Source organism: Stenella coeruleoalba, assembly GCF_951394435.1.
Source record: "Stenella coeruleoalba genome assembly, chromosome: 20".
NCBI lineage: Eukaryota > Metazoa > Chordata > Mammalia > Artiodactyla > Delphinidae > Stenella > Stenella coeruleoalba.
Genome location: NC_137166.1, coordinates 18,887,329 through 18,910,800, shown reverse-complemented (window position 1 = coordinate 18,910,800; position 23,472 = coordinate 18,887,329). Strand labels below are relative to the sequence as shown.

At 45.9% G+C, this 23,472-nt stretch overlaps 1 protein-coding gene across 2 annotated transcripts in view; it reads right to left on the bottom strand.

Moving 5' to 3' along the window:
* RANBP10 (RAN binding protein 10) overlaps positions 1–23,472 on the bottom strand; it is a gene marked incomplete at its 5' end in the record, with an annotated part of 63,390 nt that overhangs the window by 17,708 nt on the left and 22,210 nt on the right. For both annotated transcript variants that reach the window (XM_079907199.1, XM_079907200.1), the window contains one exon: positions 1,158–1,325. In XM_079907199.1, coding sequence (XP_079763325.1) covers positions 1,158–1,325 — 168 coding nt within the window. The remainder of the gene's footprint in view (positions 1–1,157; positions 1,326–23,472) is intronic.

Sequence of the window (23,472 nt, the reverse complement as noted above, 5' to 3'; positions counted from 1 at the left end):
CTCATCTCCTGGAGAAGCTACAGAGGGATGTGGGGAGTGGCAGCCACCTTTTGACTGTCCCGCAAACCAGGGCAAGTGAGCCTCCTACAAGTTGGGTTCAAAGTAAAATGCCCAACTCCCTTTCCTGTCAAGGTCTGTGGTCAACCTGGCTGTAGGGTTCTGCCAGATTAGAGACCTCTGCAAACCCAGGCAGGCAGGCCCAGCAGTTAGGTACCACCTCAGGGCCACTTTGGCCATGGGTTCCACTCACTCGAGGGCCAAATAGCAGTCAGCCCTACTAGGGCAAGGTGTCAGAATAGCCAAAGTTCCTCTCTGTCTTAGTTTCTAATCCTAAATTCCTATATGTGTACAGGACTACTCTTCAAGGTATCCTCCAGAGTTCTCAAGACCTCCCAAGGACTGCTGCTTCTCCTGGGTTTCTGATCCTAGTTGACAGCACCACTAATCTAGCCACTTTACCATGTTCCCTTCTTTCCAGTGCACCCCATCTATCACTAAGCCCCGCTGCGGCACCCCTAGTCCTTTGCAGGCCTGTTCTCCACTGCCTGCACCCATCACCACGGCCACGGCTCATGCCACCTGCCTCTTCCTCAGCCCTTACTCCAATCAGTCCCTCCTTCTCAGTTTAACCAAAGGGGCTTTTTCAATATAACTCTGTCCAGGTTGCTGTCTATTAACCACAAACAGGCCAGAAGAGATCTGACCCCATCTGACTCCGGCCTGTTTACCTCCTGTACTAGAGCAGCCCTCACTGTTGCTCCATAGCAACCAGTGCCCTGCAGAAGGGCCAGAGAAAGTCTGGGCCCAGGCGACAGGCATGCAAATCACTACCACTGTCAAGTATGTACTAGGGCCCCTCAAACTTCTCACTGACCCTAAACCTCGCTCCAACGAGTGTCACACAGGCCAGGAGCACGACCACGACATTGCTGCTCTCTCAGCACTGACCCAGGCTCGATAAATGCTGCTGAATGGATGGATTAACAAAGGGACCACTTCTATACCCTCCGTTCCCCTTGCAGGGCTCCGATGCTAGGAAATGACTGCAGTTGCCTTGAGCTCAGCAGAGGATCTACAACACTGCTTTGGCTTCAAAGCCTCTCACCAACCAAAGTGGCTCCACAGGGCAGACCCTCCAAGGTCCCCTATGTACCCACCAAGGCTGTGGCCATTCTTGGTGTAGAAGCAAGTGCCATTGATGAGGTTGACGCAGCAGCCAATCACGTCTCCTGTAGTGAATGTGGGACCATAGGGCTGGCCAGTCCCAGAGGAGCAGAAGGAATGCCCATCATCACCATGGTAACCATAGGAATGTTTATCCCAACCTGTGGGGGAAAAGAGAGCAAGAGCTGAGGTGAGGTACTTGAGAGAAAAACAAGACAGTCACAGAAGCCCACCCAGGTCTGAGCTCCTCTCCCCAGCCTGCTACCACCTCACCAGCATTCCTGCCCTCTCACAGAGTCAGCTGTGGGCAGGGTCTGGCTATGCAAAATGAGCAGTGAGTTCAGCAAGTCACTGCCCTGAGGAGTTGAGGCAGCCCTACTGAAGAAGGAGCCCAAGCTGTGGTTGACAGGAACCAAAACCATGAGTGCCCTGGAAGGGACTTACCAGAGGGCCATGAAACAAGGAGGTGGTTGGGGAAAGCCTCATGAAGGAGAAGAGGCTTGAACTGAACTCTGAGGTGTATCATGGTTGTTGTTTTTCTTTTTTTTAATTTATTTATCTTATTTATTTATTTCTGGCTGCACTGGGTCTTCGTTGCTGCGTGCGGGCTTTCTCTAGTTGCGGCGAGTGGGGGCTACTCTTCATTGAGGTGCGCAGGCTTCTCATTGCAGTGGCTTCTCTTGTTGAGGAGCAATGGGCTCTCGGCGCACGAGCTTCAGTAGTTGTGGCGTGCAGATTCAGCAGTTGTGGCTCGCGGGCTCTAGCGCGCAGGCTCAGTAGTGGTGGTGCAGGGGCTTAGCTGCTCCGTGGTATGTGGGATCTTCCCGGACCAGGGATCGAACCCGTGTCCCCTGCATTGGCAGGCGGATTCTTAACCACTGCACCACCAGGGAAGCCCCTGATGGCTTCTCTTTGTTGTGGAGCACGGGCTCTAGGTGTGCGGGCTTCAGTAGTTGTGGCACACGGGCTCAGTAGTTGTAGCACATGGGCTTAGCTGCTCCACAGCATGTGGGATCTTCCCAGACCAGGGCTCGAACCCGTGTCCCCTGCATTGGCAGGCGGATTCCTAATCACTGCGCCACCAGGGAAGTCCCATGGTTGTTGTTTTTTTAATGTTTTTTTTAACTTAAGTATAATTTACATGTAATAAGAGTCTTCCTTTTTAATTGATAGTTGAACAAGTTTTAACAAATGTTACCACCACCACGATCAAGGTATAGAACATTTCCATCACTCCAAAGAGTTTTTCCTCATGCCTCTTGGCAGTCAATTCCACTCCACGCACCCCCAAGTCTCCGGCAGCACTGATCTGATTTTTTCCTATGGTTTTGCCTTTTACAGAATGTCATATAAATGGAATCACAGAATTTGGAGTTTCTTGTGTCTGGCATCTTTCACTTAGCATAATGCATTTGAGATTCATCCACATTGTTAGGTATACCAGTATTTTGTTTCTTTTATTGCTGAGTAGTACTCCACTGTATGGACATACCACAGTTAGTCCATTCACTAGTTGATGACATATAGTTGTTTCTAATTTTTCGCTATTATGAATAAAGCCAATAAATATTTGTATATAGGTCTTTGTGCAGACATATGTTTTCATTTCTCTTAAGTAAATACTAAGAAGTGGTACTGCCACATCACAAGATAAGTATATCTTTTACTTGATAACAAACTGCCAAACTGTTTTCCAAAGTAGCAGTACTGTTTTGCATTCCCACCAGCAATGTATGAGTTCACAATCTCACCAGCACTTGTTACTGTCGGTTGTTTTGTTTTTTTCTTCTTCTCTTAGACATTTTAGTAGGTATGTAGGGGCTTTAATTTGCATTTCCCCAATGTCCAAGGATGTTGAGCATCTTTTCATATACTTATTTACCATCAGTTTATTAGAAAATTATTGAATTGTCTATTCAAATTTTTAACCCATTTTTTAAAAAAATCAGGTTGTATATCTTACTGAGCTATAAGGTTATAGATATATTTTAGATACAAAATGTGTTTCGCAAATATTCTCTCCCAGTCTGTAGCTTGTCTTTTTCATTTTCTTAACAGTATCTCTCAAAGGCCTGCTGGGATTTTTTTTCTTTACCACTTTTTTTTTTTTTTAATTGGTGTAGAGTTGACTTCCTGCTGGGATTTTGATTGGGATTGTGTTGAATCTACAGATCAATTTGGAGAGAATAGATAGCTTAATAATATTGATTATTCAAATCCATGAACATGGTATACCTCTCCATTTATTTAGGTCTTCTTTAATTTCTCTCAACAGATTTTTAACAAATTTATTTCTAAGTATTTCACTTTCGATATTATATATATTTTTTAATAACATTGAATTTTTAAAATTTTATTTATTTTATTTATTTATTTTTGGATGTGTTGGGTCTTTGTTGCTGTGTGCAGCTAGTTGTGGAGAGCCACAACCACTGAGCCTGAGTGCCACTACTACTGAAGCCCGCACGTGACTGGAGCCTGTGCTCTGCAACAAGAGAAGCCACTGCAGTGAGAAGCCCATGCACCACAATGAGGAGTGGCCCCCACTTGCTGCAACTCGGGAGGGCCGCGCACAGCAACGGAAAACAAAAGCAGCCTAAATAAATAAATTTAAAAAATAAATTTATTTTTAAAAAAAGAGTACAGAAAGTGGGGCATCCTTGAGGGTCAAAGAATATGTTCTATTTTTAAAAATAAATAAAATAAAATAAAATTAGATTATGATAATGGTTGCACAACTCTGTAAACATGTTAAAAACCACTGAACTGTACACTTTAAAAGAGTAGATTTTATGGTATGTAAATTTTATCTCCATAAAGCTATTAAACACACATGTATTTGATTTTTTGTATATTCATCTGGTATCCTGCATCCTTGTCAAACTCACCAATTAGTTCTGGTAGCTTTTGTGAAGATTACAGTGCCCACTGGGAAAGGGTTCCTAAGCAAGAAGCCCCACTTCCCACATACAAAGAACATATGTGTAATTCAGAGAAAGCCAGGAGCACCAGAATTCAGGCTAGAGGCCTGAGTTCTCGGCATGGAGTCTCCCAAGATGGGCTATTCTGCTACAGTGCCCTGCAGCTGCTAGAAACCCAAACTTCTGCTCCAGTGGCCTGGGATGCCAGGGATGGTGGTGGGGCTCTCTCTATGCTGTTTGACCAGCACAGCCTTCCCTTAAGCCAAGCCCACTGCTTACCACCTCCTGAGGCCATGTGGCTGTGGGGGAAGACTGTCCAACAAAGCCACTGCCCATTCTAGCCGTCCCCAAAGAGTCCTTGTAGACAGACTGCTTGCTGTTCCTATGGTTCCTCTCAGAACTATGCCCACCGCTGCTGACAGATGCTCACTGGCTCCTCCCTTTGGCCAGTGCGTCAGGGTTTGCCAATGCTTGCCCCTTGAAGATTTCCGTAACATTCTTTGTTCCTCCCCTAGCATACTGCTCACATCCTTGATCAATTCTGGTTCCTGCTGAGCCTCTCCAATCACCAGTCACTGTTCCTGGGACTGTCCCTGTCTCACTCACTGCTTCCTAACCCTTCCCCCAACCCCCACCATCAGGAGTCGGTGACACAGGTGTGTGCATATACATGTATGTGTATCTGTGTGTAGTGACTAGTTCCAGCCCACTTCTTTCTCACACAAGGATGATCCTGTGTGACAGATCATTTATGCAGATTTTACTGTCTAGAAGGTAAAAGACACACACTGGAAGGTTTTCTTTTTTTCTTTTTTTTTTTTTTTTTTAGCTTTCTCCAATTGAAGCAGTAGGTACTTTTTTTTTTGAAGCAGTAGGTAACTCTTAAAAAACTAATACAAATGTGGCCATCTGATTTATTAAAGCTAGAGAAATCATCCGGAAGAACTGTTTCCAACTTGGTCAGTGACTCAAGGATATCTGGGAGCTATTTTTGTCTCAGTGTAAGGGAGCTGCTCAATAATGATCACCAAAACAACAGATGCTTACATTTTCAAAGACCTAAAATAAAAATTAAAGTATTTTTGAATACTTTTCTTCAAAAATAAACTATATAATTATTTTGACAAACCTACCATAGAATTTTTAACTCAAGCTACTCAAGCTATAAATATGGATTTAAAATTTTTAAAAACCAAAGAACTCAATAAAAAAACAAAATATTTATTTAGAGTCAATTCAGGATTCACCATCACCTCAGTTTGGCTGAAAAATAGACACATTTTCCTGTTTTGTTTTGTTTTTCTTCAATTTCCAAATGATTTGTCAATTATATAGATTTGCCCAGAGGAAGAAAATTCATAGTCCGTGTGACACACTGAATAAGGCCTCCGAAAGATGTCCTAGGTCCTAATCTCTAGAACCTGTGAAATATGCTAACTTGCATGGTAATAAAGATTTTGCAGAAGTGATTAAGTCAACGCTCTTGAAATGAGGAGATTATCCTGGATTATCTGGGGGCAGGGAGGGTAGGATAATGCAATTATAGGGGTACTTGTAAGGGAGAGGCAGAAGAGTCAAGTCAGAAAAGGTGATGTGACGGTGGAAGCACAGAAAGAATGAAAGATGCTATTACACTGCTGGCTTTGAAGATGGACGATGGGGGCCATAAATCAAGGAATGTAGGTGGACTCTAGAAGCTAAAAAGGGCAAGGAAATGGATTCTCCCCAAGAGCCTCCAGAAAGACTACTACCCTGCTGACACCTTGATTTTAGGACTTCTGTCCTCCAGAACTGTAAAATGATTATTTTAAGTCACTACTATTGTTACAGCAGCAATAGGAAACTAATACAGTCCACTATGGCTGTAGAAGAAGTTTCTGAGCATCTGGAATGATCAGTGCAGAGACGCAACACCTCAGCTACTTGTCTCTTGTTCGTCAAAGTGCTATGAAGATAAAAGCTTTTCAAAGAAAATCACAGAGCTGTAATGTATCTTCAATTGAAGCTATCATTTCATAGCCAATATTTTTTCCAAACACAGTTAAGAGCCTGTGTGTGTGTATAAGGTATATATGTATGTGTTTGAAAGGTAGCTTGTGTTAAAAACAGAATGTTATTATACAGCTCATTTAGTAACAGTGGCTGCAGCAGCAGCAGCAGCCTGGTTTAAGACCTCTGTGTTGGACTTCCCTGGTGGCACAGTGGTTAAGAATCCGCCTGCCAATGCAGGGGACATGGGTTCGAGCCCTGGTCCAGGAAGATCCCACATGCCGTGGAACAGCTAAGCCTGTGCCCTACCACAATGAGAAGCCCGCCCGTAGCAACGAAGACCCAGTGCAGACAAAAGTAAGTAAATAAAATGAATAAATTTTTTAAAAAAAGACCTCTGTGCTATTTTCCCATCCTCTGGAAAGAACATGCATCATCCAACTGTCATCAATTAGTTAATAAAGGCCTACTCCATGGAGATGACAAAGTGAGGGTGGTGGGTGGTGTGAAAGGAGCAGAGAAGACATTAATATATAAGTAAATCAATAAGCAAACAAGAAAACACCTGGTAGAGGAAATGTGCTCTGAAGAAAACAAAGCCAGACGATAGGCTGGAAGTGGGACTGGGGATGAGGACTGACCAAGGTGGAGTAGTCAAGTTAGTCCTCGCTGAGGGCTGACCCCTGAGCAGAGAGGTCTGCTTGATGAGAGAATCAGAAGGAAGAACTTTTGGGGTCATGGGAATGAGCTCAGCATGTCTGAGAAACAGAGCCAGTGGGGCTGGATCTGAGTGAGACTTAGGAAAGACTGGGAGCAGAGGTGACAAGGTTTGCTGGATGTGGGCACTGATAGTATGAGGGGAAGTAAGGATGACTCCCAGGTTTTTGTCCAGGCAAATGGGTGGATGGTGGTACCATTTACTAAGAGACAGGGAAGATGGGCAGAAGGAAGAGATCTTTAGGACACATTAAGTTTGAGATGTCTTATTAGACATCTAAGCAGTTGGGTGGCAATACGAGGCAGGTGAGATGACTGTGGCTCATCCCAGATGTGGCAGGGCTGCCATGGGAACACTCACTAAACAAACAGTGGTGTGGACAGAAAACTTAAAATGAAGTCATTGGAGGATTTTCCTATGTGTTGTCCTCACACAATGGCTTTCTGTTTTTCCTCTGGAAGAAAAATTCAGGCTAGTCAAGGACTAGAAAGGGCAGAACAAACACAAGAGAAAGGCACCAGAAGCCCAAAATAGATGAGGACATGTTAAAGGGCACAAAGTTACTCTAAATGGATTCAGTTACCCCGCCCTCAATGAACATTCTCCCCAGGGCTTGAGAAGCTGTATAGCAGACAGAAGCTAGTACCAGCACGGCCATTCTTGAGGAATCGGGCAGACAGAAGAAAAACTACAAGGCCAAGGCCTAACTGCTGTTGCACATTCTGCAGTGAGTCTGTTTTTTGTTGTCAGTCTCGGGCTAAGGAGGGGGGTTTGGCCTCTGTTAGAAAGAAACACTGTAGTCCTGTGTGCCAGGGTAGCCAGTGTGGCCTGAAGGGCCCCTGCAGCCTGGTCCTGGACATAGCACTGTCCCTCCAAGATGGTAGGCTCTGGGCAGTCACTCACCTCCTCAGACCTTTGTTCCCTTCTCTACAAAATGAAAGGGGAGCAATTAGACATCATTGTCAAAGGGCCCTAGGTGTCTACTTGTAAGAAACATTCCAAGACTCCAAACCAATCAGTAAGTATGGTAATCCCCATCTGAGGGCTGAGAAAGCTGAGGCACTGAGAGGCTCCACAAAGGCCTGTGGTCCTGCAGATTACACTCTCAGAAGCTTGGGTCTCCTTTTTTTTTTTTTTTTTTGGCCAAGCCACGCGGCTTGTGGGAATTTAGTTACCCAAACAGGGATCAAACCCGCATGCCCTGCAGTGGAAGCGCAGAGTCTTAACCACTGGACCGCCAGGGAAGTCGCCGGGTCTCCTATCTTCTGAGGAACATCAAGTAAGCTCCAAGCAGGTACCCATGAGGGTGAAGACAAAACCTCCTCCTTCCTGGGGTGGCCCCAACCAACTGTAGGGAAGAGGAAGATGCTTTAAAGGTAGAACAGCATGAGCTCCTGAAGACTGGGCTCCATCAGAACAAACTTCAGGTAACCCCTACAAGGTTTCTGGACCCTAGGCTTGGTCACCTGACCAGTACTACTCCCTGTGGGTAACTGGCTGGGTTCCATCAACTTTTGAGAAGGGACTGGGCACAAGTGCCCCAGGGCTGCAAGAACAAACAGCAGGAAAGGGGAACAAGGAGTGCCAGGATTTGTCTGCCAGCTCCCCTTCACTGGGCGATAGCATTCCTTTTCCTAAGAAGTAGCTCCTTCCCTGTGCCAACCCTGTGGCTTCGGTGGGGACTGCCAATCCTAGTTAGCCTCCTCCCTGACCCAAGCTGGACCAGTAAGAGATCTTCCCGGAATTTTTGTACAAGGGAGCTGGGAGGAGAGCGGGTCTCAAAGCTCTGTGCTGTCATTGTTCCAACTTCATGTAGAAAGCCAGTTTGACAGACTAAAGCTAATAAACAGAAAGCAGGGACTTTTAAGACAGGGACAGAGACAGAAAGAAAAGTCCCAGACACCATTTGAGTCCCTAAGACTTCGCTCCTCTGCTTGCCCTGAGGTATGGCTGACCAAGTTGGTTAGAGACGGGATTCTCTACCTTGAAGCAACCAAAGTTCTCTGACTAAAGGGGCCACATCCAAGCATCTTTTTCTTTACCTTGCATAACACGTGGCCCACAGTAGGTGCTCAAGAAATGTATGTTGAAATGAAAAGGGAAATGGGTCAAGGGCTGGCAGGAAGCCTGAAGTACAAGACACTGGGGTCAGACCATGCTGACATACCACCATGGGCAATCCTGGGCTTGACTGTGAGTTTTGTTATCGTGATTTTTCTTTTCAAGCAAAGCAAAGGAGTTAGAGCAATCTGGCTATATCATGCCCCCTTTTACACAGACTAATAGCGAAGCCACTTCCAAACCTTTGAAAGAGGCTGCAGACCTGGCTCTATCCCTGGGAAAGTCATTTAACTTCTCTGGTCTCAGTTTCCTCATCTATGAAACAGGGCAGGTGATGCAAATATCCCTGCCAGCTCTAGAAGAATCCATGGTTCTTAGTCCTCCTCATTAAGAGAGTCTAGCAACTATGGTCTTTCCCATACCTCTGCCTGGGTAAGTCTGCCCTCCAGCCCCACCACCCTCAGCTTCAGGACAGGACCTCCTCCAACCCCCTATTCCTGCCCTGGAGTCAAAGTCAACAACTTCCTAAGCGTGAGTCCTGGCAGGATAAGCAGTCACCCATCCCTGGATGGGCCTGGTGTGAAGCCGGGGTGATGTGCCCAGGAATTAGAGTTGTCACCCTCACCACAGGGCCAGAGCCAGCTGTCTCAGAGGACAGTGGGATGTGAGGGCCAGAAGAAAACGAGGGGGCTCAGCTGCCCTGCACAGCTATCAGGCCCTGTAGGGAGACAGGTCCAGGTGGCTCTGGGTCAAAGGATAGCTGGTGCTGCACGATAGGGACAACACTGTGACAGAGAGTGCCACCCAACTAACCATTCTTCCCTCTCCAAAGAGAATAAGCCCTGTCACTCCCAGAGAGAATGGAGGGATAGCCAGCCTGGTGCCCACATCGAAAAGCCTATCCCTGCCACGTCAGACACCTATCAGATGCCAGTGGTGCAAGGAGAAGCCACGCCAGGAGGCTTCAGGCCAGGAGGCAGGAGGCCCCAAGTGCCCAGTTCAGATGCTCTGGCACCACCCACTTCCCCCTCCATCATCACTCAGAGGGGAACTCCCAATCACAGAAGTATGGGGGTGGCTGAGGAAATGGCTCACCATCTTGGCACTCCCAGATGCCATCCCTGGTTACAGTGTCCTCAAAGTGGGAGACTCCCTATAGGGGTGCCAGGGACTCCAGCATGATTGCTCCAAGAGCTGCCCCATGCCACTCCCACCTGGCAGGACACGTCAAGGGCCTCAGTCCCAGGGGAACTAGGAATGGAGAGGACTCCTACTTCTGAGTAGAAAGATTTCCACATCATCAGCACATTAGCACAGAAACCTGGAAGGGGACTGGTGCTGCGCCTGTCCACTGGGTTCTAGTCCTAGCCCGCAAATGACCAGCACACAGGGTCCAGCTCAGGCATCACAAACTAGCCTAAGCGCTGATCCCCATGCCACCAAATCAGCCATCTCTCCCCAAGAAATGGATCCTGATCATCACTGGACTTTGGGATCAGAAAGACTTGGGTTTGAATCCCAATTCTGTCTCTTCTTAGCCCTCTGAGTTCCCTTGGCTGAACTCTTTCAGGGTTGGTGGAAGATTAAACGAGGATGGACATGGAACACCAGCCTACAGGAGGCACTCCCTGGCAAGTTTCCCTGCCCTCTCTGTCTCTAGCATCAGCTCCATGGTCAAGCCGGGCACTTCGGACTTCCTGCTCCTTTCTTTCCTGAGGGAGCGAGAGGGGTGGAGCTGGCTTTCCTAACTAACAGCCCGCCAACGGCAGCCCTAGGCCTGTTCCACTCTTACTTGTCCCCAGTTTCCTGGGGAGGTCACCTGGCCCTCGGAGCAGTCGGCAGAGTTCAACAGCCATGTCATTCATGGGGCTGGCTATGGAGGGAAGGCGCTGGGCTGGTTTAGCCAGGGTGCTTCCTAAACCTGGGGTCGCTGTGGAGAGAGCACATATGTCATAGGAGACCTCATGGCAGGGCTGCTTCTCAAGGATGGTCACTCACTCAGAGTCACCACTCCCTGGAAATCCATCAGACAAATGTTTTCCCCATAACCTCAAATATCGGACCCACTGCCTGGAGCAGCTCGACAATGGATAATGGGAAAGCAAAAGAGATTCTCTCATTCAGCAAACTCCGTGTGGTGGCATCAGGAAGTCCCGTCATAGTACTCACAAGACTGTTACCCCAAGTTCTAGGAACCTTGGGACCAAGGAACAGGACCAACACAAGCCTAAGGTGATGCTCTGGCAGCTCCAGGCCAAAGGGGCCAGGGGTGCCCTGGAGGGTCTTCTCTTTATGGTAGTTCAACATGAAAGCCAAGGCAAAGAGGGCAGGAGAAAAAGGCTATCTCTGCAGATAGCTGTGACACCATGTAGAGCCTGCCCTCATAGGGGTACCCAGGCCCTACACTGAGATAGATGTCAGCCTGAAGCCATGGGCAGGCAGGGTGAGGGACTGTACAGCCAGCACCTGCATATAAAGGGGCCTTCTACAGGTCATATTCCTCCCCAACCCTGACAGAAATAGATACCTGATTGCCAGGAGAGGCCCAGGGACATCCAGGGTGGGTCTTGCTGGGTCTGGCTAAGACATGGCTCAAGTGGCACCTGGCACATTTGGCAGGGCTACCTGCCAATGCCTCAGGCTCCCAGAGAACAGGCTGGGTCTGTCATCCATGCTCAATCAGGCTAAGGAAAGGGGTGAACTGTCCCACTAAACTGAGGTACAACCTCAGCTCCCAGGCCTTGGTATCTCTCCTCTGGGATTGGGTTTGGCTTGTCCTTATTTCCACTAAGGTCCTTTCAAAGTTCTGGGGAAAGTTAGTGGACAGATGACCCCTGGTAATGTAGGCGCCTGTGACTTTCCGCACATACTGCCAGATCCTGAGAAATGGGCATGCATAAAACCCTTCCCAAAAGAAGGCCCAGTGTGGTAGTCCAGTATTTCCAGGACCCCTAGATACGGACTCCCTCAAGGAGGCAACAAGAGGTTGAGCAGTAACTGGTCCCCACTCAGCTCCACCCTCATGTGGCCCCAGCCTCCAGCCACACCAGATGACACCTGATAATCTCTGTTTTCAGAGACTGACAAACTCAGGTTTCAGAACTGGCTCTTCTGCTGTCGATGAAACCTCTTATCTCAAAGGACTTAACTTGCCCTGAAAAACATAGCCTTAAATCCAAAAATTTTACCTCTGTGCTACAGAGAGGTAGGAGCTGGTATCTGGAAGAAGAAAACAGGATACTGTAGACAAGAAATCCCCAGGTCCAGGAATAATAACTTATTTGTTATCTTAGCTGCCTCATTTTAAAAGGCTGCCAAGGAGCCCTGATACACTGTGGTAATACAGCTCTCCCTGTGGGTGAGGTAAGAAAGGCCCATGGAAAAGGACCACGGGCTTAACTGGCCACAGGGCCAAGGGCACTGCTGGCCCAGAGAGGAGCAGCAGGGAAACAGAGGGCCTCTTACATGAAACAAGCTCCATAGTAGGGACTGGGGAGGGTCCTGTGGCACAAACCATTAACCCCCATGTGAACCACCAGGAGTTTGGACCAGCTACCTGGCCCTTGGGCCCAACTACCAAACCACCCTCTGCCTGGACTGCCCAGTAGAACCTGCTGCCAGAGCTACAAGGCCTCTGGGTTTCTATCCCTCCACTCTCACCCAGTCATTTCCTAAGGACATTTCAAAGAAAGAACAGAATGAGAAAGGCAACAAGGGGTTGGGCAGCACCAAGCACATAAACCCCAACCTATCTTCCCACAGCTGGGCAGGTCCTGGGCAGCTGTTCCAGTGGCTTCAGGGAATCTCCTGGCTGCCCCCCTTTTCCAGGGAGGGCTGCCTCAAGGTACCTTACAGGCGTGAACTCAGGACCATCACGAGTCAGCTTCTTCCCTTCACCAGCCTCAGGCAGTACTCACTTGGGAGGCTTGTACAGCGCCTACAATCAAGCCAGGGTTGCTGAGGCCTATTCCCAGGCGCACTGCCGGGATTAGGAGGAGGTAACCCAGACACCCAGTGGCGCCCTGATAATTCAACCCACTCAGCTGGAGAGAAGCACGACCTCCCTCACGGAGAGAATGAGCAGCCCCACGGTAGACCCCTGTGAAGCAACGTAGATCCTAGGTGAAAGATGCTCCAAAGAGAGGTGGTGGTCAATGATGAATACAAAGGGGGCTCATCAGCTGTGGGGAACAAGGGTCTCAGCCCACATGGAGTGGGACAGAAGCAGTCCCCATTTGGTGGGTACAGACTAACAGCACTTCCAGACTACTGGAAACCCACTTACGTGTCAGTAATCTCTAAGACATCTGCTGCACAAAGCCACCTACTATTGGTATTTGCTCTGAGCAGACACCTTATTCTGCATATCCTTAGGAGGATAGAGAGGAAGGATATCCAACACTCAGTTATTTATTGCCACACCGACAGGAGCTAGCCTCTGCCCTCATGAACCTGGCATGGACCCCTCAGGGCTCTGCCCTGATCTCTGCTATCTGCTGTTCCTTTCCCATGGCACACACAGACATGAAATATCAGCTGTTTGCAGAATGTGTCCCACCCAGTAGAAGCAGGCCCCAGCCACAGGGATTAGGACACAAACACTCCCATGGGTGTGCTCCTAATAGCTCACTCTGTTAGTAAGGTAACAGTCTTAATAAGGTCAGCTCCAGGGAGAGGAAAAGATGCTCACTGGATCATGACCCATCATGTGGAATGAAAGCAGACAGTCGCCCTGCCACCCCTCCTTGCCCTACCACTACACCCTCCCCTCTCACCCCCACTGAGGCCCAGCTGCCAGGTGCCATTTGCTTCAGAAGATATGCCCCCCCATCCCCAATCCCCATCTGTGGTTCTTCCAGCTGCTTCTTTTCCAACAGTTCAAGGAAAGGATGCCTCAACGGGCCTGGGTTCTCCTTTGAGGGGTTGTAGTAATTAAGGTAATAGATGCTACCCCAAGAGAACAGCTGTCTCCTCCAAGGAAATGGAAGGAGGAAACTATCAGCTGTCCAGCTCTGATGCGGATGAGGCCACCTATCAACACAGCCTGAGTCTCCCTGGCTCTGTCTGACGTACAAGACACAGAAGGAAGATCTGTTCTATCCTTGCCCCCTTCAAAGCACCCGAGCTTGGGAGAAGCCCAAATCCCCCTATATCCACACCCCGACTTTCCTCCTGCTTCTCCAATCCAGGGATCCCAGCCCATGCGGTTTGCTGCCAGCTCAACAACCGAAGGGTGGGGCTGCAGGTACACTCACCTACCTGCCGATCATCCTTCCTGGCTGCAAAGCCATTTAGTCAAGCGTTCTGACATTCTTATTTTGGGCCACACCTGTTCCTTGGTTCATACTTAAGGAGGCCAAAAACACTTTATAAAAGATAAACATCAAAACTTCCACATCTTCCAACAGAAAACCTCTGACCATGCAAGCTACGACATGCCCATATGTTCCCAGGAAAAACTGAGCACACAGCCTCACACGAAAAGCACTCCCTGTTACCACCTGCTCCCAGAGCCAAGTGAGACCCCCAGCGTGGCTACCCTCGACTCCTGACAGCCCTAAAGGCAAAGATGGGCTTGCTGAGCCAGTACAGGAAAACCTATAAGAAAACACTCAAAACATCAACATCCTGACTTTGGTTGCTATTCCATCTTCGTCCTCCGTAATTCACCTCCAGCTAATGTACTAAACGTGTCTACTCAAATACAGAAAACACAGCACTGGAGAGAAAATGTAGTTCAGATTACACCTAACTCCACTCTGATACACAAACACCCATAAAAGAACTTTAAATGTATAGGTACTTTCTTCCTCAGGTAGGAAAAACAAACAAACAAACAAAAACCTTTCTGGGGACTTCTCTGGTGGCACAGTGATTAAGAATTCGCCTGCCAATGCAGGGGACACGGATTCAATTCCTGGTCCAGGAAGATCCCACATGCCGTGGAGCAACTAAGCCCATGTGTCACAACTACTGAGCCTGAGCTCTAGAACCCGCGTGCCACAACTACTGAGCCCACATGCCACAATTACTGAAGCCTGCACGCCTAGAGCCTGTGCTCTGCAACAAGAGAAGCCACCACAATGGGAAGCCCGCGCACAGCAACGAAAAATAGCCCCCACTCATCACAACTACAGAAAGCCCACGCACAGCAATGAAGACCCGACGCAGCCAAAAATAAATAAATATATACATACATTAAAAAAAAAACCTTCTCAATAACAATAGAAGCTAAAATTTGTGTACCCCTCTTTTGTATCAGGCACTATTCTAAGCACTTTAAGCACTCAATCCCCATACCCATCCCATATATGAGTTAGGTACTAGTATCGCATCCATTTTACACATGGGGAAACTGAGACCCAGAGCAGTTAAGTAACTTGCTCTAGGTAACACAGCTGCCAGGATGCAAATGCAGTGTGGCTCCAGAGTCTATGTTCTTGGCCACTGAGCTACACTGCTCGGGAAGCCAACCACAGCCCTAGGTGTCTTTCCTCACATGAGCAAAAGTGAGCCAGTAGTTGGTTCAACAACACTGAGCCCCGACATACAGAAAAGGGGAGACAGTGACTCCTCCTACAGAATGAAGGTAGTGGCAGAGCCCCCATGCACTATCAGTGCCACAATAGGGCGGTGATGGGAGGCTGAGCTCCAGATGAAGGCTTCTAGCCCAAGGCAGGTTGCAGGCCAGGGGGACCTGACTCGGCACTGGTTCCAAAACACATTTGGCTTACTGAAGCTACTTCACTGAGGCAAAGCACAGGGAAATGCAGGAATGGCCTGCTCCCATAGCCCAAGGGCATCTGTGCTCACTCTGGGAGAGCTGCTATAAAAAGATGTGGTCCAGTCCCAAGGAGTTCACAACCCAGCAAGGATACAGTTGCATAAATGTGGAAGGATCACATGCGACAGGGTGGCAAGTGTCATCAGAGACATGATCATGGCTGAAGGGGTCAGGCAAGACTGCACGAGGTGTCACAAGCAAGAAGGACACCTCCAGGGCAAGAAGGACATCTGCCAAGGGGCACAGCAGGAAATGTCTGCAGGATGTTTGGGGTCCCACACAGACATACTGGTGTGCAGCGTGTGTGGAGGGCAGAGGTGGCAGAAAAGGCTGAGCAGGGCCCACAGCACCTATGTCCTGTGGGCAGAGGGGTCAGAGGTCCAAAGCAGGCAAGGGGCAGAGTGTACAAAGGGAATGGAGAGCAGAGGCCTGAGGTAAAGAGATTAATCAGGAGGCCATGGAAATAGCCCAATGGAGTAGGGATAGAGAAGGGGGCCAAATTAAAGAGATGCTTGGGAAGTAGCAGAACCATGGGATGAGAGACAATTACTCTGAGGTCTCCTCCCACTTATGGGCCAAGGTGGACAGTGACTGTCAACAGAGACAGGGAACACATGAGGATCTGGTTTTTTTGTTTTGTTTTATTTTGTTTTTAACATCTTTATTGAGGTATAATTGCTTTAAAATGGTGTGTTAGTTTCTGCTTTATAACAAAATGAATCAGTTATACATATACATATGTTCCCATATGTCTTCCCTCTTGCGTCTCCTTCCCTCCCACCCTCCCTATCCCACCCCTCCAGGCGGTCACAAAGCACCAAGCTGATCTCCCTGTGCTATGCGGCTGCTTCCCACTAGCTATCTACCTCACATTTGGTAGTGTATATATGTCCATGCCTCTCTCTCTCGCTTTGTCACAGCTTACCCTTCCCCCTCCCCATATCCTCAAGTCCATTCTCTAGTAGGTCTGTGGCTTTATTCCTGTCTTACCCCTAGGTTCTTCATGACATTTTTTTTCTTAAATTCCATATATATGTGTTACCATACGGTATTTGTCTTTCTCTTTCTGACTTACTTCACTCTGTATGACAGACTCTAGGTCTATCTACCTCATTACAAATAGCTCAATTTCGTTTCTTTTTATGGCTGAGTAATATTCCATTGTATATATGTGCCACATCTTCTTTATCCATTCATCCGAAGATGGGCACTTAGGTTGTTTCCATGTCCGGGCTATTGTAAATAGAGCTGCAATGAACATTTTGGTACATGACTCTTTTTGAATTATGGTTTTCTCAGGGTATATGCCCAGTAGTGGGATTGCTGGGTCATATGGTAGTTCTATTTGTAGTTTTTTCAGGAACCTCCATACTGTTCTCCATAGTGGCTGTACCAATTCACATTCCCACCAGCAGTGCAAGAGGGTTCCCTTTTCTCCACACCCTCTCCAGCATTTATTGTTTCTAGATTTTTTGATGATGGCCATTCTGACTGGTGTGAGATGATATCTCATTGTAGTTTTGATCTGCATTTCTCTAATGATTAATGATGTTGAGCATTCTTTCATGTGTCTGTTGGCAGTCTGTATAGGATCTGGTTTCTGCAGGAAGGTAACCTCATTTTGGGGCAAGCGGGTTCACTGTCTACTGGACCTTAAGCAAAACACTGGGGTTTCTGGAGCCATGACCTGCTCAAAGACAGAGTGGAGACAGAGGAGTAAGTCCTGTGCTCTTGCCTGGAGGGCTCTTTGGCTGCCCCTTAACTGCACTTTCAGGGCCTGGCAAAGCACAATCAACCATTCATAGGCAACAGAGAGTCTGCTGGGTTCCTCAAGGAAGGTGAGAACTGCCTCCACTACCTCCATACCCACTTCACCCAGCTACTTTAAGTTCTAATCAAGCCACAACTACTGAACCCACATGCTGCAACTACTGAAGCCCACGCACCGACAGCCCGTGCTCCTCAACAAGAGAAGCCACTGCGATGAGAAGCCTGCGCACCACAACGAAGAGTAGCCCCCACTTGCTGCAACTAGAGAAAGCTTGCATGCCACAACTAAAGATCCCACACGCCACAACAAAGATCCCACACATGGCAACGAAGATCTCGCGCGCCGCAACTAAGACCTGGCTCAGCCCAATAAATAATTATTTTTTTAATTAACTCAAAATGGATCAAAAACCTAAACAGAAGAGTAAAATGGGAATTCCCTGGCAGTCCAGTGGTTAGGACTCCCCACTTCCACTGCACGGGGAACAGGTTCAATTCCTGATCAGGGAACTAAGATCCCACATGCCATGTGGTGTGGCCAAAAAAAAAAAAAAAAAAAAAGAGTAAAATTATGAACCTCTTAGAAGAAAACATATTTAATATTCTCGACCTTGGATTTGGCAAAGGATTCTTAGATATGATACCAAAAGCATGAGCAACAAAAGAAAGAAATAGATAATTGGACTTCATCAAAATTAAAAACTGTTGTACTTCAAAAGATATCAAGAAAAGACAACCTGGGACTTCCCTGGCAGTCCAGTGGTTAAGAATCTGTGCTCCCACTGCAGGGGGCACGGGTTCGATCCCTGGTCGGGGAACTAAGATCCCACATGCCTCAGTGTGGCCGAAAAAAAAAAAAATAAAAGAATAAAGAAAAGACAACCTAATACACACACACACACACACACACACACACAATGGAACACTACTCAGCCATAAAAAAACAACGAAATAATGCCATTTGCAGCAACATGGATGGACCTAGAGATTATCATACTAAGTGAAGTCAGAAAAAGACAAATACCATATGATACCATGTATATGTGAAATCTAAAATATGATACAAATGAATTTATTTACAAAACAGAAACAGAGTCACAGACATAAAGAACAAACTTACGGTTACCAAAGAGGAAAGGGGGGTAAGAGGAGGGATAAATTAGGACTTTGGGATTAGCAGATACAAACTACTATATATAAAATAGATAAACAAGGTCCTACTGTATAGCACAGGGAACTATATTAATAGCTTAAAATAAACCATAACAGAAAAGATATGAAAAAAAAAGTCAACCTAAAGAATAGGGGATGGTGGTGTGATGAATTGGGCGATTGGGATTGACATGTATACACTGATGTGTATAAAATTGATGACTAATAACCTGCTGTATAAAAAATTTTTTTAATTTAAAAATTAAAAATAAAAGAATAGGGGAAAAGATTTTCAAATCATATAACTGACAAGAAACTTGTATCCTGAACATATAAAGAACTCTTACAATTCAATAATAAGAAGATAAATAACCCAATTTAAAAATAGGCAAGCCACGCAGCGTGGCCAAAAAAAAAAAAAGTAAAAGATATTAATAGACATTTCTCCAAGGAAGACAGACAAATGGTCAATAAGCACATGAAAAGAGGCTTGATATTATTAGTCATCAGGGAAATGAAATGAAAACCACAATGAAATACCACTTCGTACCCACTAGGATGACTATAATCAAAAAGTCAGATAATAACAAGTGTTGGCAAAGATATGGAGAAATCAACCCTCATACACTGCTAGTGGGAATGTAAAATGGGGCAGCCACTATGGAAAACAGTCTGGCAGTTCCTCAAATGACTAAACAGTGTTACCATATGACCGAGCATTTCTACTCCTAGGTATACAGTCAAGAGAAATGAAAACACATGTCTACAAAAAAACTTGTATACAAATGTTTATAGCAACATCAATCATAACAGCCAAAAGGTGGAAACAATCTAAATGACCATCAACAGATGCATGGATAAGCAAAATGTGATATATCCATACAACAGAATAATATTCTGCCACAAGAAGGAATGAAGCTCTGAAACATGCTACAGCATAGGCGAACCTCGAAAACACGCTAACTGAAAGAAGCCAGTCACAAAGGGCAACATATTATATGATTCTATTGATATGAAATCTCCAGAATAGGAAAATCCATGGAGACAGAAAGTAGATTAGTGGTTCCAGGGGCTAGAAGGAGGGAAAGTCCAGGAATGACTATTAATGGGTATGGGGTTTTTCTCTGGGATGATGAAAATAATCTGGAATTAGACTGCAGTGATGGTAGCACAACTTTGTAACTATATTAAAACCACAGAATTGTACACTTTAAAGGAGTGAATTTTATGGTATGTTAATTATATCTCAATTTAAAAATATGTATGAAACAGACTTACTTCCCTAGTGGTCCAGTGGGTAAGACTCCACGCTCCCAATGCAGGGGGCCCGGGTTCGATCCCTGGTCGGGGAACTAGATCCTGCATGCATGCCGCAACTAAGGGTCCGCATGCCGCAACTAAGAAGCCCGCATGCCACATCGAAGATCCCATGTGCCGCAACTAACAACCAGCGCACCCAAAATAAATAAATAAATAAATATTAAAAAAAAAAGAAAGCAACAGATTGATAACAGTGATTGTTCTTTATTTAATAATTAACAAAACGGATTCAATTAATCTAAAAGATCAGTCACAAAGACATTTTTAGGTTTCAGTAATATTAATCATAGTCATTTTCCTATACATTAAGAGAACCAGATGGCCAAAGCAGAATATACTAAAAGCAATGCCACAAGAAAAAGCTGCTACTTGAACAAGCTAACAAGAGAGGAAGAGAACACCAAAACATTTCCTCCCTAAAAGACCAACTGTCCCTGATGGATTCACTGATAAATTAATCTACCACCTCCTGAAGTTCCCTGACATGCCTGAGCTCTCACAGTTCTACTGCCCAGGAGCCCCAGCCCAGCCTTGACCCCTTCTAGAAGGCCTCTTCTAAACTAGTTCACTCCTGAACTAGCAAATATGATCACATCTTGCCTCTGCTGAAAACACTCCTGAAACTCAGCCATAAAAAAGAACAAAATAATGCCATTTGCAGCAACATGAGTGAACCTAGAGACTGTCATACTGAGTGAAGTAAGTCAGACACAGAAAGACAAATAAATGATATCACTTATATGTGGAATCTAAAAAAAAGGATACAAATGAACTTATTTACAAAATGGAAGTAGAGTCACAGATGTAGAAAACAAACTTATGGTTACCAGGGGATATGGCGGGGGAGGGATAAATTGGAAGATTGGAACTGACATATACACACTACTATATATAAAATAGATAACTAATAAGAACCTGCTGTATAGCACAGGGAACTCTACTCAATAGTTTGTAATAGTCTATATGGGAAAAGAATCTTAAAAAAAAAAGAGAGGATATATGTACATGTATAACTGATTCACTTTGCTGTACACCTGAAACTAACACCACATTGTAAATCAACTATACTTCAACAAAAATTAAAAAAAAAAAAAGGCTCCTGCAGCTCCCACTGCTTATATATACAGAAGTCCAGGCCCCTTGCCATAGTACACAAGACTCTTCCCTCAACTGGTTCATCCTGACTGTTCCCAGGAAGCCATCCCATCACAGCAGAAAACTTATGGATCCACTCTCAGGCCCTAAAGTACCACTGCCCAAAACCATCGGGCAAACTCCTATTTGCCCCTAAATGCCAAGCTGAAACACCACTTCACAGTGCTGTGGTGCAGTAACCACCCCTACAGCTACTCTCCACTAAATACACCTGTATCTATTAAGGAGATACATCAACCTTCAAACATCTCATCTGGAGTTAACACCAAAGTCTCAAATTCTAGACACAGCTAAGGTCACTACCATCACTCCCCTCCCACCAACCATACATCCAGAACAGTCCAAATAGCTTTCACCTCAACCAATGACCTCTTAGAAATCAGAAGCAACTGGCAGAAAGGCTTTAGCTGTTATCATCCTCTACCTCTCACCTCACTACCAAAGTACATCCAAGTAGTTTCAGGTATAACTGTTTATGAATGATGATACTTTTGGTTTTGGAGAATGTTACGCTCATCGTACACACACACATGCATGCGTGTACGTGCATACACACACACAGTGACCCCAGGAAATGGAAAGCACCAAAGGGGATTCTGATCTTCCAAACCCAGTGCTGGGATGAACAGTGGCAGGCCCCCCCATCATTCCTGAGAGGAGTGTCTTGCTGCTATCCCTACATCTGTCCTGTGCTAGGTCTGCGCAGCCATTCAACCAGCCCTGTATCCGGGAAAGCCAGAGGCATCCATCATTCCTAGGGAGAATCCCTATCTAGATGCAACCTGATTCCTACTTTCCACCTTAAGAAATAATCAGGGAGATGATCAGATACAGCAGGAAGGAAAACCCGCAGGAGCTGGCAGGCAGAGTGAAAACGAAGACAGGTACAATATCCACAGAACACTGAGGCTCCTTTCTCTTGCCGAAAGAGAGATGCACCAGTGAGGATGTAAAAAAGGTGCTAGCTTTCCTGATGTGTTAGTGCATGAACTAACACCTTATCCACTGTCCCCAAGCCCCTTCTCCCTACAGGGCCAGGCAGGGTCCGACTCCACAACAATGTTACATTAACAATGTCAAAGCACAAGACCCGCAGCTCACCTCTAAGCAGCCCAGAGGGGTCAAAAGACCCATCTTATGAACAAGGCAAACAGACTGAGACAGCTCCACATGGCTCCATCTCAAACAGTTTCAGGTCAATTTAGGCAGACCTTGAACTCCTCCTACCTCACCTGCTCCACACCATGGATCCCAAACCCAATGGCCAGGCGAAAACGATTCTTACTAAAGAAGGATGAGTGTGTGGAACTCAGAATATCATGCACATGGTAAAAGACTGCATTCCAAGACCAGCTAAAAGACAGGCATGAGGGCTTCTTGATGTAGGGGCTTTGCTTTTGGTTATTTTATTTTAATTTTATTTATATTTTTAAAACAGGTAATATATTCACAAGAAAGAAAATGTGAAAGCTTCAAAAGTGAAAAATTTACTTCCCAGTCCTATCCCCAGCCACCGTGTCCCAAGGGACAGCCAATATTACAAGTTTTTCTTAGCTTTCCAAAGATATTCTATGCGTGTACAAGCAGATACAGATATATTCATTTTCCCTCATGTTTTTTTACATTTGGTAGCATAATATACATTGTATTTTTCACTTAGTGATACATCCCAGAGATTACTCCAAAACAGTACTTGAAAAGCCTCCTCATTTTTTTCATGGCTGCATAGTATTCTTTTACAGATTAACAAAAATTCATTTAACCAATGTTCAGAGTTGCTTAAAGTGCCACCCAATAACAGATTATAGTAGTTACTTTTGTAAAATGAACCTTCTCTGCCACGAAAGCCATGCAAAAGTTCAAGGAGCACATTTAGTGCAAGAAAAAGATTTAAGAATCAGTTTACCTTTGATGGGAAATTATTTTTCTAAGCTCCCTGTTCACAAAGAGACAGAGCTATGAACACTGTAGATACATCTAGTCAGCTAAGGCCAAGGCTTGAATAACAAAGATCACAGCTGCACGCTACACAAAGAGGCCAAACATGCCACACACATTCTGATTAATAACTAAAGGACAGTTTTTGCTCAGATCAAAGCCAATTTTTTTAAAAAAGTCAGGTTCCTGACAATTAGTTGAATCCTGAGCAGGTCTAGATTTCAAGTACTTGAAATTATAATGTCAATGACGAAAAAACCTGATTGATATTAAACATAGATTGGAAAAGACATACGGTTTAAGTGCTACTCACTCTTGGAAAAAGCCAGCTGCCTTCTCTGTGTCAGAGGCCAAAAAGGAGAGAGGGCCCGGGCAAAAACACAAGGACTTTTCCTGCCTCCGTGACAGTGTCAGGACAGCTTGCACCATGCCACTTACACCACTCAAGGGACAAATGGACTGAGGACCATATTCTAGAACCCACCAGCTTCTGGTAGAGG